The sequence below is a fragment of the Oncorhynchus masou genome, chromosome 28 (genome assembly GCF_036934945.1).
Source record: "Oncorhynchus masou masou isolate Uvic2021 chromosome 28, UVic_Omas_1.1, whole genome shotgun sequence".
Taxonomy (NCBI): domain Eukaryota; kingdom Metazoa; phylum Chordata; class Actinopteri; order Salmoniformes; family Salmonidae; genus Oncorhynchus; species Oncorhynchus masou.
The window spans coordinates 51,162,957-51,177,888 of NC_088239.1; the positions used below are offsets into that span (position 1 = coordinate 51,162,957).

At 39.7% G+C, this 14,932-nt stretch overlaps 1 protein-coding gene and 1 long non-coding RNA gene across 5 annotated transcripts; one reads left to right on the forward strand and one right to left on the reverse strand.

Moving 5' to 3' along the window:
• Nucleotides 1–878: 878 nt before the first annotated feature.
• Nucleotides 879–5,251, reverse strand: LOC135517818 (uncharacterized). Its single transcript, XR_010452082.1, has 3 exons — nucleotides 4,996–5,251; nucleotides 2,042–2,576; nucleotides 879–966 (listed from the first exon to the last, which is right to left on the reverse strand). It is a non-coding gene; the product is annotated as an uncharacterized LOC135517818 (long non-coding RNA).
• A 3,150-nt stretch (nucleotides 5,252–8,401) lies between these two features.
• zmat5 (zinc finger, matrin-type 5) lies at nucleotides 8,402–14,640 on the forward strand. Of its 4 annotated transcripts, none has more exons than XM_064942441.1 (6): nucleotides 8,402–8,579; nucleotides 9,514–9,690; nucleotides 11,637–11,699; nucleotides 13,242–13,322; nucleotides 13,637–13,745; nucleotides 13,901–14,640. In XM_064942441.1, the coding sequence occupies exons 2-6, from the start codon at nucleotides 9,564–9,566 to the stop codon at nucleotides 14,049–14,051; spliced, it is 531 nt and encodes a 176-aa protein (XP_064798513.1). In that variant the 5' UTR covers nucleotides 8,402–8,579; nucleotides 9,514–9,563; the 3' UTR covers nucleotides 14,052–14,640. The 4 variants fall into 4 exon arrangements, with proteins under 4 accessions (XP_064798513.1, XP_064798514.1, XP_064798517.1 ...); XM_064942442.1 differs by lacking the exon at nucleotides 8,402–8,579 and adding an exon at nucleotides 8,594–8,969; XM_064942445.1 differs by lacking the exon at nucleotides 8,402–8,579 and adding an exon at nucleotides 8,594–8,964.
• The last annotated feature ends 292 nt before the right edge of the window (nucleotides 14,641–14,932 follow it).

Genomic DNA, 14,932 nt, shown 5'->3' on the forward strand with positions numbered 1-14,932 from the left:
TTAACCCTTTATTAAATGTATTGCACAACTAGATTTATTTTAGGATTCCACCCGAAGTCATTTGCCTGATGCGCAATTGGAGTAATTTCATACAAGCGGATGTGTCCACTTTGTCTTCTCACAGGCTCACCTTGACCTGTTCAAAAGGAGGCTAGAGGACACAGAAGTTGAGCAAATCTAATTAGTAAACAGGCCTGTTTCTCTTCGAATGACTGAAGGATAAACCCAGTGCTTTTGACCTTTGCAAATCCAATACAGGTCACTTTCTTTGACTTGTGGATAGGTGCTATTTATGATGTTTGCGTGCTTCTCATAGCATCCATTAATAACACTATTCAATAAGTTCATAGTCATACCTAATGGCAACACAATCAGGTCTCACCAGTTATGGGATCCTAATAAATAAATAAAAGATGGGCCAAATATTACTGCCCCCACAGTCCCAAGTTATTGATGTGCAATGCAAAACAATCTCCACGACAGAACTCTACAGCACTGTACTAAAGTGATTAACTAGAAGTCTTGTTACCTTCTACAATGCAATGCTAAAATAGTAGATGTGGTGGGGTAACAGTGTGCAATATCTAACAAGAGACAAATGTCAAGTACAGTTGATGGCGAGCTAGCTACTTAACCGATTCTACAAATCAAAACATGTTTACTTTGAATTTATTAACAGTTTTAAAGTATCAGCACATTTACAAATGGTGAGGGAGAGGAGATCACAGTATACAAGTTCAAGTTGAAACACTTCCATGTTTTTATCAGTCTTTTTTAAACTCCCATGCCATGGAGTTTCTGATAGTGAACAATCAGCTTCGCAGTGACAGGTCAATGCAGGTGATGGTTCACGAAGACCGACTCAGGGATGGAAATTGAAGTGTAGCGTTTGCTTCATTTCTGCCGCAACATAAGGCCACTTCTTTATTCCTCCTCGTTTTGGTATTTGATGTGTTTCCAGAGTTTCTACGAACCAAACACAACATTGAAAGTTGGACCACACGTATAACGACTCATGCTGTATCCCAACTACGGAGAGAATTTTGCTGAGCAAACAAGTTAAAAGGACATAAGCAAAACGCAATCAAAATTTGCGCAAAATACTAGAGTGCTTCAATTCACACACACTGCTGCGCATATGCCAACTTTATAGTCATGAGAATCTATAACAATAGTATTGGCGCTGACAGTATTACAGTACTATCAACACTAAATATACATGTCACAATTTCACAACTAACAAATGTACAAAACATATTTTCGCCCAATGTATCCGCTCAGACACGAGAAACGTACTTTCTAATTTGACGCCACGGCCCGTCTGCGCTCTTTCACTACAAGAGCATTCGAGTGCCTGCTCAAAACTACTCGGAACTGGGAACCTCCGAATTCTGAGTCCAAAACATCTGGGTACTCTGAAAAAAGGGTGCGCTGACTGGAATTCCAGCTCGGGAACTCGGGCCGCGTTATAAAACTCCGACTTGGAAGACCATTCAAATAGTTTTTTCCGAGTTCCCAGTTGTTGTTTTTTAAAGTCGGTGATTTTCGAGTTCTGTGTTCCCAGTTGTTTTGAACGCGGCATCATTCCAGCGCGTGAAACACTTTTCGTTTGATTTGGGCTTTACGCCAACCATTGGCAGTTGTCCTAAGCAATGTCGGGCTAAATTAGGTTACGAGAAGATCTGTCAATAGACTTAACCTCCGATTCAATTGCTCGAATATGGCATCTCCTCCTTGGTCAAATATTCTTTCAAAAAACACTGCTGCGAACATGATGGTAATGGCAAAAGTAGATGTTCTCCTGAAGAGCAAATTGTAGACTCCTTTCGCAAGCGACATGTTGGCTGACCGTGATTAGAGAAACGGGGAAATAACGTCAGAATACGGAAACCGAAGTACGATGGGAAATTAAATTGTAAACATCTAGGTCATATCCTTGTGCGCCAAAGGAAATTCAAAAACAAAATACTGACGATAAATACATGGTCTTTAAAAAAACGTACTTGTCTAACAATTATAAGTACAACAAAATGCGGTGTACCTCAAGATGGAAAGATATCAAACGTGCTACAGAGAGGACTCCAACCTGTAGCAAAGATTATGGATATAGTGACAAGATACAATATATCTCCGGCCTAACAATGGGAGTCGTTGTCCACATAGCAGCACGGGCGGGTTGCTTATCCTTTCTTTGGATTGGTGGATACAGCTCATTATTGTAATCTAATTTTAAATATTCAAGAGATGACGTCAATCGAGAGAGCTGCTGTGCTACTAGCCTCATACTATGAATATGCAGAGCCATCTACGATATGAAGTGTTTTTTCTCAAGTTGCCAGGATGTTACGTGTGCTACTTATATAAGTACACTCGTAACAACTTAACCATTACTGAACTTCTATTAGATCAAATAAACCTCATGCAAGCAAATAAGTGATGCATTTTTTGTTGTTGGCCAAATTCGACACTCATTGACCTCCATACAAAAACTTGCTTGGTGGGCAAAAAAAACGCTGCCTGCTGGAAGGAAGTAAATTTTCCACTGAGTTGGGCGTCTCTGCGTCTCCACATGTAGTCTAGGTCAAGAGAGAAAGAAAGAGGACTCATCTTTATATCTGTGCCATGGTGGAGGTGTCATGATACCCATAAAACCTAGCAGTCAAACAGGGACATAGTTCCAAACGGTTTTCCACCATTCATTTTTTCCCCAATAGGGAATTATAGACACAAAAAAAACAAGAAAAATGTGCTTTATGGTTTGCTTAATATAAGGAATGTGAAATGATTTACACTTTTACTTTTGATATTTAAGTATATTTTAGCAATTACTTTTGATACTTAAGTATATCTAAAACCCAAATACTTTTACTCAAATAGCATTTTACGAGGTGACTTTTACTTGAGTGATTTGGGTACTTTCCCCACAACTGCCTGGCGTGACGTTTTGATAACCATGTAAATCTTTCTCTAGCCGACACCTTTGCGAACAGGTATTGTGTCAATTTAAAACTTGCACAAGACAGTTCACAGAATTGTACATTTAAAGAAATGTTGCCAATTTATTAGTTGCTAACATGAGATAGTTAATCCAGAGATTCTTACCTTTGACTCGATTCGGTCAGTCTGTCCCGATCACCATGGTATTTGTAGTTCTTTATGATAGCCACATTAGCAGCTAATTAGCATTTCATTTTTTTGCGTGTAAATACAAGTGAATATATTGATAAGTAACCTTCGAGAGTTTTACACGGTTATCAAAATGTCACAACAGGGTAAGCCTACACAAAACACAGCCCTTAAGTGTTTCTAAAATCCATTATAAAATGAATGGTTGACAGCATTGGGCAGTGCCATTGAGGCTACAACCCATAGGAATACCCACTATTTTAAAATGGTGGAAGCCCTCAATGGCGCTGCCTACGCTAATATTGCCTTTTGGCCACTAGAGGCCTCCATCACTCTCTATAGGTAGGTTTTCCTGTTTGGGAAAAGGCCATATAGTGGAAATGGAAAGAGACCCGGAAATTAATAAGTGGTCGAGGAGTTTGTCAATTCGTTAGTAGGCAAATAGAAGACAGTCCCCCCCCCCCCCCCCCTCCTGAATTTCCACCTTTTTGGAAGTATGCTTGGGGTCATTGTCCATTTAGAAGACCCATTTGCAATAAAGCTTTAACTTCCTGACTGATGTCTTGAGATGTTGCTTCAATATATCCACATCTTTTCCCCTCCTCGTGATGCCATTCATTTTGTGAAGTACACCAGTTCCTCCTGCAGCAAAGCACCCCCACAACATGATGCTGCCACCCCCTTGCTTCACGGTTGGGATGGTGTTCTTCAGCTTGCAAGCCTCCCCCATTTTCCTCCAAACATAACAATGGTCATTATGGCCAAACAGTTCTATTTTTGTTTCATCAGACCAGAGGACATTTCTCCAAAAAATATAATCTTTGTCCCCATGTGCAGTTGCAAACCGTAATCTGTCTTTTTTTATGCCAGTTTTGGAGCAGTGGCTTCTTCCTTGCTGAGTGGCCTTTCAGGTTATGTCTAAATAGGACTTGTTTTAATATGGATATAGATCATTTTGTACCCGTTTCCTCCAGCATCTTCATAAGGTCCTTTGCTGTTGTTCTGGGAATGAGTTGTACTTTTCGCATCAATGTACATTCATCTCTAGGAGACAGAATGCGTCTCCTTCCTGAGTGGTATGACGGCTGCGTGGTCCCATGGTGTTTATACTTGCGTACTATTGTTTGCACAGATGAACGTGATACCTTCAGGCATTTGGAAATTGCTCCCAAGGATGAACCAGACTTGTGGAGGTCTACAATTGTTTTTCTGAGGTCTTGGTTGATTTCTTTTGATTTTGCCATGATGTCAAGCAAAGAGGCATTGAGTTTGAAGGTAGGCCTTGTAATACATCCACAGGAACACCTCCAATTGACTCAAATGATGTAAATTAGCCTATCAGAAGCTTCTAAAGCCATGATATCATTTTCTGGAATTTTCCAAGCTGTTTAAAGGCACAGTCAACTTAGTGCATGTAAACTTCTGACCCACTGGAATTGTGATACAGTGAATTATAAGTGAAATAATCTGTCTGTAAACAATTGTTGGGAAAATGACTTGTGTCAGGCACACAGTAGATGTCCTAAAAGACTTGCCAAGGCTATAGTTTGTTAACAAGACATTTGTGGAGTGGTTGAAAAAGGAGTTTTAATGACTCCAACCTAAGTGTATGTACTTCTGACTTCAACTGTATTTTCATTTACTTCTAAATAAGCTGATAAGGAAAAGCTATATGTCAATGATTTTCTCTCCATTTTGTAAATCAAATCACTCGTTGAATTGACTGTCTTCAATTCAAATTGACCCTACCTAACTCATGTAGTTCTATTCAATTAACAACACATAAGCATACATACACAAACAGTAATAGTAACAACACCAATTGACCAATAAACAACTAAATCACTGTATTGAGACCCTGTTGCATACCTGATAAAGCAACGAGGCCTCTCTCCAATGGTCGCTGAAGAGATCAAGTTGGAAGACAGTTGATTCCCCAAACTGAGTCCACCAAGGTAAGTCCAACCAAGGTGTGTGTAAATATCCATTGTCATGTTTCTCTGGTTTAGGTTATATGAGGTTTCTGCAGGAAATGCTACCCAGCAATTCGGGCTCTGGCTGGGCCACTCAAGGACATTCAGAGACTTGTCCTGAAGCCACTCCTGCATTGTCTTGTCTGTGTGCTTAGGTTCGTTGTCGTGTTGGAAGGTGAACCTTCACCCCAGTCTAAGTTCCTGAGCGCTCTGGAGCAGGTTTTCATCAAGGATCTGTTTTCGCTTTGTCATTGCGGGGTATTGTGTGTAGATTGATGAGTTTTAACTTTAAAAAAAAATCAATTTTAGAGTCAGACTGTAACGTAATAAAATGTGGAAAAGGGAAGTGATCTGAATGCATTCCAAATACACTGCATGAAATAGGTGTATTTGAGCCTTTACACATTCATTAAATCAGCCCATGGCCGGCCACGTGCTAACAAATGCATCAGGTCAATCGCTTGGCCTGACAAATAAAATATTTTTTAGGCAGTATAATAAAATCATATTTCTATAGGTTTATATCACCCCAATTATACTTAGCCTTACAACGTTTTTCTTAAACCGTCCTTGGTGGTCTACACAATAGCAATCAATCAAAATGTTCACTTCTTTGACTTGGGTTTTGGACTGAAAGTCAGAGGAACCTGTGTTCTGGTTTTGGCAATTGTGTGAACATTTCATTTTCCTCATAAAATATGTGCTCACTAGGAAATGTCATAATCTATGGATCATATCGCCTATATCGCTCTATTGTCATTTGTGAGAAAAATAAAAATAATGTGCGGGATCTTGCACTTTCCACTTTTTTATTTAGTATTTTATTTTTTTATTTCAATCTTATTTTACCAGGTAGGCTAGTTGAGAACAAGTTCTCATTTACAACTGCGACCTGGCCAAGATAAACGCATAGCAGTGTGAACAGACAACACAGAGTTACACATGGAGTAAACAATGAACAAGTCAATAACACAGTAGAAAAAAAAGAGAATCTATATACATTGTGTGCAAAAGGCATGAGGAGGTAGGCGAATAATTACAATTTTGCAGATTAACACTGGAGTGATAAATGATCAGATGTTCATGTACAGGTAGAGATACTGGTGTGCAAAAGAGCAGAAAAGTAAATAAATATAAACAGTATGAGGATGAGGTAGGTAACTTGGGTGGGCTATTTACCGATAGACTATGTACAGCTGCAGCGATCGGTTAGCTGCTCAGATAGCTAGATAGATGTTTGAAGTTGGTGAGGGAGATAAAAGTCTCCAACTTCAGCAATTTTTGCAATTCGTTCCAGTCACAGGCAGCAGAGAACTGGAACGAAAGGCGGCCAAATGAGGTGTTGGCTTTAGGGATGATCAGTGAGATACACCTGCTGGAGCGCGTGCTACGGGTGGGTGTTGCCATCATGACCAGTGAATTTTGCACTGAATCCATGTGCATTAAACAATAGCTAGGCTACAATGTGTAGGCTATTCATATTAGCTAGCTAGCTAAGACTAACTAGCCAACTTGTTTAGCAAAAACAAGTAAAATGGCCAAACAAAGCTCAACGTTCTATTTTTTCAAGAAATTGTGTCTGTAGAATTTGCCAAGTAATTTGTTATCAGTGATTTCGTCATGAAGGGCCTCCAGTCTCCTTCTGTACCAATCACTGATTGCAATGATTTAATCCTGGTCCTTAAAGACAGTTTCAGTACATTCAGAGACAATGACCAGAACTACAGCGCTGTTTTTATTCAGCACTTTTAAAAAGCATGAAACACTTATCCACTTGCGACTTGCACATTCTCTCTTCCACCTCTGAGACATGACCATCAGTCCGGTGAAATAAAAAAGTTATTTCAATTTATGCCTCGTAAGTAATAGGCTACAACTGACCTCTGACCAGTGTTATCATATAGCCTAGCTTAAGACTTATCTTTTGAAATATAAGGGACACTACATTATTTATAATATGGCATAGGCTTTCTTATATGAAAATAGGCAAATGAATTAAACACATGTTTTTCCAATCAATGTTAATAGCCTGTCATTTTTAGGAAAGGCACTCAGCTTGCATTTTGACTCATGAAGGGATCTCGACTAAAAAGAGGTTTGTGACCACTGTTCTAGTCTATGTAGCAGGGATAATCAACTATATTCAGCCGAGCAGATGGTCAAGGGGCTGGAACATAATTACAAATCATCTGTAGACTGAAAATTGACCACAAGAAGCCCAAACATATATAATATTTTACTAAAACATAATAATTTCAAATCTTGCTTACATTTGTATACGATCACATATACTGTATCTGTTATGGGTGGGAATACTTTGGAACAGATTTCCAAAACGTAAATTACTTGGAGTTGACTGGCTGATGTTTTTACATGATTTTATGTAAAACCACAAAACTTGGGAGGCCAAATAAAATCACCAGCTGGGCTGTACTCGGACAGTTGGTGAACTCTGTTACGTTAGGATTATTATTGTTATACCAAGGCATTATGTTCTAGTCTCATTGTCTATTAATTATAGGCTTATGGTTTATTATGTGTAGCTCTATGTCAGTCACATGTTAAATGCAAGAGTCATGGATTTCCATAGGCTTGCAAGACTATTTGTTCTGTAATGCAAAATCACATGTTAGATGGTTTGTTGTGTGCAATCGATTACAGTTGGGTATATGGTAGGCTATGCTTTTATGATTATTTAATGAGTGTCCAAATTTTGGCCCACCTACATTTTTGCTGGCACTGCAATCAATGGATTTCTGGCTATGCCACTGCCAGGAACACTCCATATTATTCAAAGTCCCATGAAATGACACCCTATAAATATTCTACAGACACTACTGAGTACTCCCCACCCCACTTTTACACCAGCACAAATAATATTTTTTCCTGTACAGTGCTGTATTTGTGCCATATAGGGTCCAGTCAACACATTTTCAGCTGTTTGACCACAGTAAAAGTCCAGCAACACTCTGTATTATTCAGAGCCCCATGAAATGACACCATATCTAGGTTCTGTAGACCCTGCCTACTGACTACTCCCCACCTCACTTTTATGTCAGCACAAATCATATTTTTTTTCTCTATAAACGAATATGTCATGCATTTGCATTGGGGGCATTTATTATACCTTGGAGCATGTTCTAAAACACAAATGCAATGCAAATGTCACTTATATATGAACAAATATTAATCCTTATTAATGTTTAAACATACATCATGAATAACTACAGGTTAATGACACTTTTCGACTATTACGCGGGGGACTTTTATTTTTGAAATAGTCCGCCATTCCGTGACCCGGATGTACTTATTTTAAGTGTTGCTGATAAAATGCTGACAAATTAATTCGCTCCGAATAATCTTTTGTCGAAATCATAACAACTTAACATTTTACAGCTAAACAATTTCCTAAAATGTAACGTTGGCTGAAAACCTTTACTGAGTGTCTCTTGGATTGTCTTTAAATTCTCACATAAAAGGGTTCGTATTGCTTATTTCTTTACACTGAAAGACAAAGGTTGCGTTAGCTTCCGTTCCCCCTCTGGCTGGAGTGAGGGTCTGCAGTCAGCTCTCACCAACCAGCCCTGCTTCAACTAATCAAATCCCTGATGAGCAGGGGGTTGCGGGATTAGTAGCCTATATAATCAGTTGTGTAGAGTAAGGTTGGAGCAAAAGTCTGCATACCCAGTCGTAGCTGCTATTAGCAACGCTGGTGTGTTTACAGTACAGCGTCGGTACCTTTTGTATTGGCATTGAGTTGCACAAAAACAGTCCGTAGCATAGGAAGCCTGGGGCGTTTTAATTTCGGAAGCCGTTTATCGTTTAAGAACCAAACAGCAACACGAGCGTTTGTATTGGAAAAAAAGTAAGGTTAGTCCCTCCCCGTTTTGTTCCGTTTGCTTTCGGAAACGTTTTGCAACAGATTCGGCGTAATGAATACGCCTCAGAAGTTAAATATAGCGTTACTTACACAAACGTACTGTGCTGGTGGTCATGACCGTTGGTCATTAACACGGGGGAATTTGAGTCAAAATGTCTAAAGAAATAACATTTATGAAAGAGTTTCCAAACGTGGTTCTGCTATATACCCACTTCTCCACACCTCATATCAAAATAGAAGTCCAGCAGGTGCGCCATATGTTGACAAAAGGAATAACTTGTGGGGTACTTGTATTTTGACATGAGGTGAGCAGAGGACTTGGTTCTAAACAGACCCACGTTTGGAAAGTTGTTTAATAATAAGTAGCTTTGGATATTTTGGCTCAAATTCCCTCGGTTTAAAGGACCAACTGTCCTACCCACCGGCTCAGTAAGTTGAAGTGGAATTTATGGTAAGCACCTCAAGGTCTTAGCACTTTGATTCGGCCTATATAGTGGTGGTCATTGTTACAAATCATTGTGTGTTTTGTTTCAGAGATGTGAGGGTACCTACAGCTGACTGAAGTGAAGGCCAGCATCTCAACCATGGGGAAGCGGTATTACTGTGACTACTGTGACCGGTCCTTTCAGGACAACATGCACAACAGGAAAAAACACCTGTATGGTGTTCAACACCACAGATCTAAAAAGGCCTGGTTTGACAATTTCAGGGGTAAGTCATTTCATTTCCCAAGAGTTTCATGGTGTGTTTAAGACAACTGAGAACAAAAAAAATGAACAGCTCAGACTAGGAGAAATCTTTACGTTAGTGATTTTCAGGTCAGGGAAGTCAGAAATCTAGGATGATGGCTGCCTTTCCTTCCAGTACTCTGCTGCCAATGACTGGAACGAATTGCAAAAATCTCTGAAGCATGAGTCTTTTATCTCCCAATCTAACTTTAACCATCAACTGTCTGAGCAGCTTACCCTTCACTGTACCTGTACACAACCAATCTGTAAATGGCACACCCAACTAGCTCATCCACATTGTTACTTACCCTCTTTCTCTTTTGAACCCCAGTATCTCTACTTGCACATCATTATCTGCACATCTATCACTCCACTTTTAATGCTAAATTGTAATTATTTTGCCTCTGTGGCCTATTTATTACCTACCTCCCTACTCTTCTACATTTGCACACACTGAACATAGATTTTTCTATTGTGTTATTGACTGTACGTTTGTTTGTGTAACTCTGTTTTTGTCGCACTGCTTTGCTTTATCTTGGCCAGGTCGCAGTTGTAAATGAGAACTTGTTGTCAACTGGCCTACCTGGTTAAATATCATATATTTTGGTTTCTGAGTTGGATCACTGTAAAAAAAAAAAGTGTTTTCCCAGTCAGATTTTTTTGGGGGTGAGAGTTCCCAGTTGTCTTGAATGCACCATTTGTCCAACATGGTTTTGGGGGGGGGGGGGGGGGGGGTCAGAAAAAACTGCATGGTGTTCTTAAAGGGCCAAACAGTAGTTAAAACAATAACAAAGCCACTGTTTCCGTAGAAAGCTGAGGAATGGGGCTGGAGAAATGTAATCACTCCCAAATGCCTAGACAGAGCTTTGGATGCAAGGACAGGGCCTGACCATCGATAATATCAGAATTATTGTTTTAACCATGTTTTTTTTAAACTATACAGTGTTTGTTTACATTTACTTTGTTTACAAACATTGGTGTAAAACAAGCATATATTTAGTATTCTGATGACAGTTAAACTAAGCTCATGAGGCATTTAAGCTCTATTTTTTTTAAGAACCAGTGGGTACATATCATTAATTTGTAACTCTAAAAATTGATTTAGCTTTTTAAAAAATGATAATAACGGAGTGTTGGTATAAGGTGCTCTTTGAAAAAGGGCACTCTATAGACTGGCAGAAAAAAAATAAAGAGAATGGTGGCCACCACTTCGTAAACGTTAAATGTAGAAAAGATAATTATCTTGCACTCTTAAAGAATGAATGCAGGCACTTCTTGATTTAAAAAAGGCTTTATTTACTTGGCATTTCAGTAGACATATTTAAAAAATAGCAGGGCCGACATGTTTTGATTTCAGATCATCAGATCAGGGCTTAAATGTTTGACACAGTAACCAATTAGGAGACATGTAACGTGATTAAACAAAAATAACAGCATAAAGAGATGGCTGGGGTTCAATTCAGAATGTGATCAAATACATTTCAGTTCGAGTCCTTTTCTAAATGAAATTGCAGTCCATTGTTGTTATGACAGTTCCCAGAAGATACCAATCCTACCCATACGCTTCTTTACACTGAGCTGCACTGTGGTCAGAATACATACCTCAATGCAGGGATGGGGATATGCCACTGTACTCCAAATGTTTACCTTTATCCACACTGCTCCATCGAGAAGATTGAAATACTTACAGCCAGTTTTCCTGGAAAACTGCCCTTATCGTCTTTACGCTAGCTAGCAGTAGCCACGGCAGCCATTATTGAATGGCACATCACGTTGAACAACAAAGGAGATAATTGGCTGACACTGCCATTCCAAAGTGGCTGCTATGGCTACTGTACGTTTTCCGTTAGGGTTGGTATCTTCTGGCGACATCCGACAGGTACTTGTCGTAACAGGCTGAGGACAATATGCCGCCTCTTCTTTCATCAGATGCAGCAGCCATCCTGTATGATGAACAAACTAAGAAACCCTGCAGGAAATTTCTTCAGACGGGTAAAGACAACAAATATACAGTGCCAAAATTATTCAGCCCCCTTAAGTTAATACTTTGTAGCGCCACATTTTGCTGCGATTAGAGCTGTAAGTCGCTTGGGGTATGTCTCTATCAGTTTTGCACATCGAGAGACTGAAATGTTTTCCCATTCCTCCTTGCAAAACAGCTCGAGCTCAGTGAGGTTGGATGGAGAGCATTTGTGAACAGCAGTTTTCAGTTCTTTCCACAGATTCTCGATTGGATTCAGGTCTGGACATTGACTTGGCCATTCTAACACCTGGATATGTTTATTTTTGAACCATTCCATTGTAGATTTTGCTTTATGTTTTGGATCATTGTCTTGTTGGAAGACAAATCTCCATCCCAGTCTCAGGTCTTTTGCAGACTCCATCAGGGTTTCTTCCAGAATGGTCCTATATTTGGCTCCATCCATCTTCCCATCAATTTTAACCATCTTCCCTGTCCCTGCTGAAGAAAAGCAGGCCCAAACCATGATGCTGCCACCACCATGTTTGACAGTGGGGATGGTGTGGTCAGGGTGATGAGCTGTGTTGCTTTTACGCCAAACATAACGTTTTGCATTGTTGCCAAAAAGTTCAATTTTGGTTTCATCTGACCAGAGCACCTTCTTCCACATGTTTGGTGTGTCTCCCAGGTGGCTTGTGGCAAACGTTAAACGACACTTTTTATGGATATCTTTAAGAAATGGCTTTCTTCTTGCCACTCTTCCATAAAGGCCAGATTTGTGCAATATACAACTGATTGTTGTCCTATGGACAGAGTCTCCCACCTCAGCTGTAGATCTCTGCAGTTCATCCAGAGTGATCATGGGCCTCTTGGCTGCATCTCTGATCAGTCTTCTCCTTGTATGAGCTGAAAGTTTAGAGGGACGGCCAGGTCTTGGTAGATTTGCAGTGGTCTGATACTCCTTCCATTTCAATATTATCGCTTGCACAGTGTTCCTTGGGATGTTTATAGCTTGGGAAATCTTTTTGTATCCAAATCCGGCTTTAAACTTCTTCACAACAGTATCTCGGACCTGCCTGGTGTGTTCCTTGTTCTTCATGATGCTCTCTGCGCTTTTAACGGACCTCTGAGACTATCACAGTGCAGGTGCATTTATACTGAGACTTGATTACACACAGGTGGATTGTATTTATCATCATTAGTCATTTAGGTCAACATTGGATCATTCAGAGATCCTCACTGAACTTCTGGAGAGAGTTTGCTGCACTGAAAGTAAAGGGGCTGAATCATTTTGCACGCCCAATTTTTCAGTTTTTGATTTGTTAAAGAAGTTATCCAAGAAATATCCAATAAATGTTGTTCCACTTCATGATTGTGTCCCACTTGTTGTTGATTCTTCACAAAAAAATACAGTTTTATATCTTTATGTTTGAAGCTTGAAATGTGGCAAAAGGTCGCAAAGTTCAAGGGGGCCGAATACTTTCGCAAGGCACTGTATATAATGAACATTTTAATGAAAGACCCTTACAACTATCGGTGTGTAATGCTTTATTTTTTTTCGTCCTTTGCATCAGGCCAGTGTGTGTTTGGCAACAACTGTAGGTTTTCTCACATGTCAGAGAGGGACATGGAGAACCTAAGAATGCAAATTGAAGGTGAGTTGTTTCCACAAGATGGCACTGTCTGCCATGGACATGGTCCTCATATTGAGTGTTAATTTATGGGCAATGCTGTTGTTGTTGTCACACCTTGCACGATGATAACATTTTTAAGAAGTGTAATTTTCCGTCATTATGGTGGCAAATACTCTGGTACTTCAATTATGAACACACAATGCCACTCTGTTAATTTCGGTGGTTCAATGAAATCTCTAATAGTAATCATCTTCACTAATTTCACTCAGAATTCAAAGCTCCAAAGGTGATTGTGTTAATGAAATCCATATTAAGAGGTGTAGTCTAATGTCTAGATGAAAGACGGAGCAGAGAGGACCCGGAGCACAGAGCGTCCCCTGAGCGGAGCATAGAGGAGTGGCTCACCAGGAGAGAGAAGAAGAGAGCCGCCCTAAGCAGTGGAAGGTACAGTATGAATCAATGGTCAAAGGCTGTCAGTGCTTGCATACAGTGCATGTTAATGTTATTTACGCTTGCATGGAGTCAGATTTAATACAGTTAGTGGGAAAATATACTTTTCCCCTTTTATTAAACTATTTTACTCTATTTACTCTCTACAGTGTTCTGAAAGAGGAAGATGAGGAGGATGAAGATAATCAACCAGAGAATGACATACCGCCACATTTCCTCACCATTCCTGACCTTCCTCCCTCCCTTCTGCCCCCTCCCCCTGGAGGATGGAAAGTCAAAGTCAGAACTGAATGGGGTTGAAGGGGCAGTGCAGTTAATGGTAGTTCCACACTGAGGTCAAAATAACAACCTGAAATTTGTTAAAATTATGATAATGCCTTTTTCATGTAAGAGCTGTTTGTAAAAAAAGAACTGGAATTTCAACCTGTTCAGGTGGGGTGGATTTTTTGGGTAACTGATCTGATTATTCTGACCTATGACCAGTCATCTTTTATTTGTATATGCATCCTGCTTTCAAGGGGTAAGCAGGGTAGGCTCAGAGTCAAGACGATCCTATCCGCCAATCAGGGTTGTGTATGTTAATATATTTGCATTTGTATCAACACGCCCACACAGACTGAGCATTTCAATGGCAAAAGGAGCCTCAGGGAAATAAACACACACAGTCATTTATTAGACATACAGTGATTTAAAAATGATTAAGACTGCATGGGAGCTTTAAAGCTGGTTCATCATTTTTTGCTCAAAGTTTGATGTGGTGATGCAAGAACGGATCATTAATTGCTATTAGGGCTCAAACTTTTACTTGATAGAAGTGAGTGAATTTGTAACACATTTTAATTGATTTTCTCCATCACCGACTACATTAAAATTCAGTTGCGTGCATGCAGAGATTTTGTTGAGTAGGTCCTCGTATTCAAGAAAATGTATTCTTGAGTTGGAAATGTACAGAATGTGAGGTTCTAATGCTTTTTAAATGATGGCCTCAGGAAAGCAGCAGAACAGGAGTGGCTACCGTGATATAGACTCGGCAAAAAAAAGAAACGTCATCTCACTGTCAACTGCTTTTATTTTCAGCAAACTTGACGTGTAAATATTTGTATGAACATAACAAGATTCAACAACAGACATAAACAGAACAAGTTCCACAGACATGTGACTAACAGAAATGGAATAATGTG

Bases quoted from the DNA above. Each gene is read 5' to 3' on its own strand.
- zmat5 (XM_064942441.1), top strand. From the start codon at position 9,564: ATGGGGAAGCGGTATTACTGTGACTACTGTGACCGGTCCTTTCAGGAC. The intron at 11,700-13,241 runs GTAAAGACAACA...CCTTTGCATCAG, and splicing joins CAGGAAATTTCTTCAGACGG to GCCAGTGTGTGTTTGGCAAC. The intron at 13,323-13,636 runs GTGAGTTGTTTC...TCTAATGTCTAG, and splicing joins CCTAAGAATGCAAATTGAAG to ATGAAAGACGGAGCAGAGAG.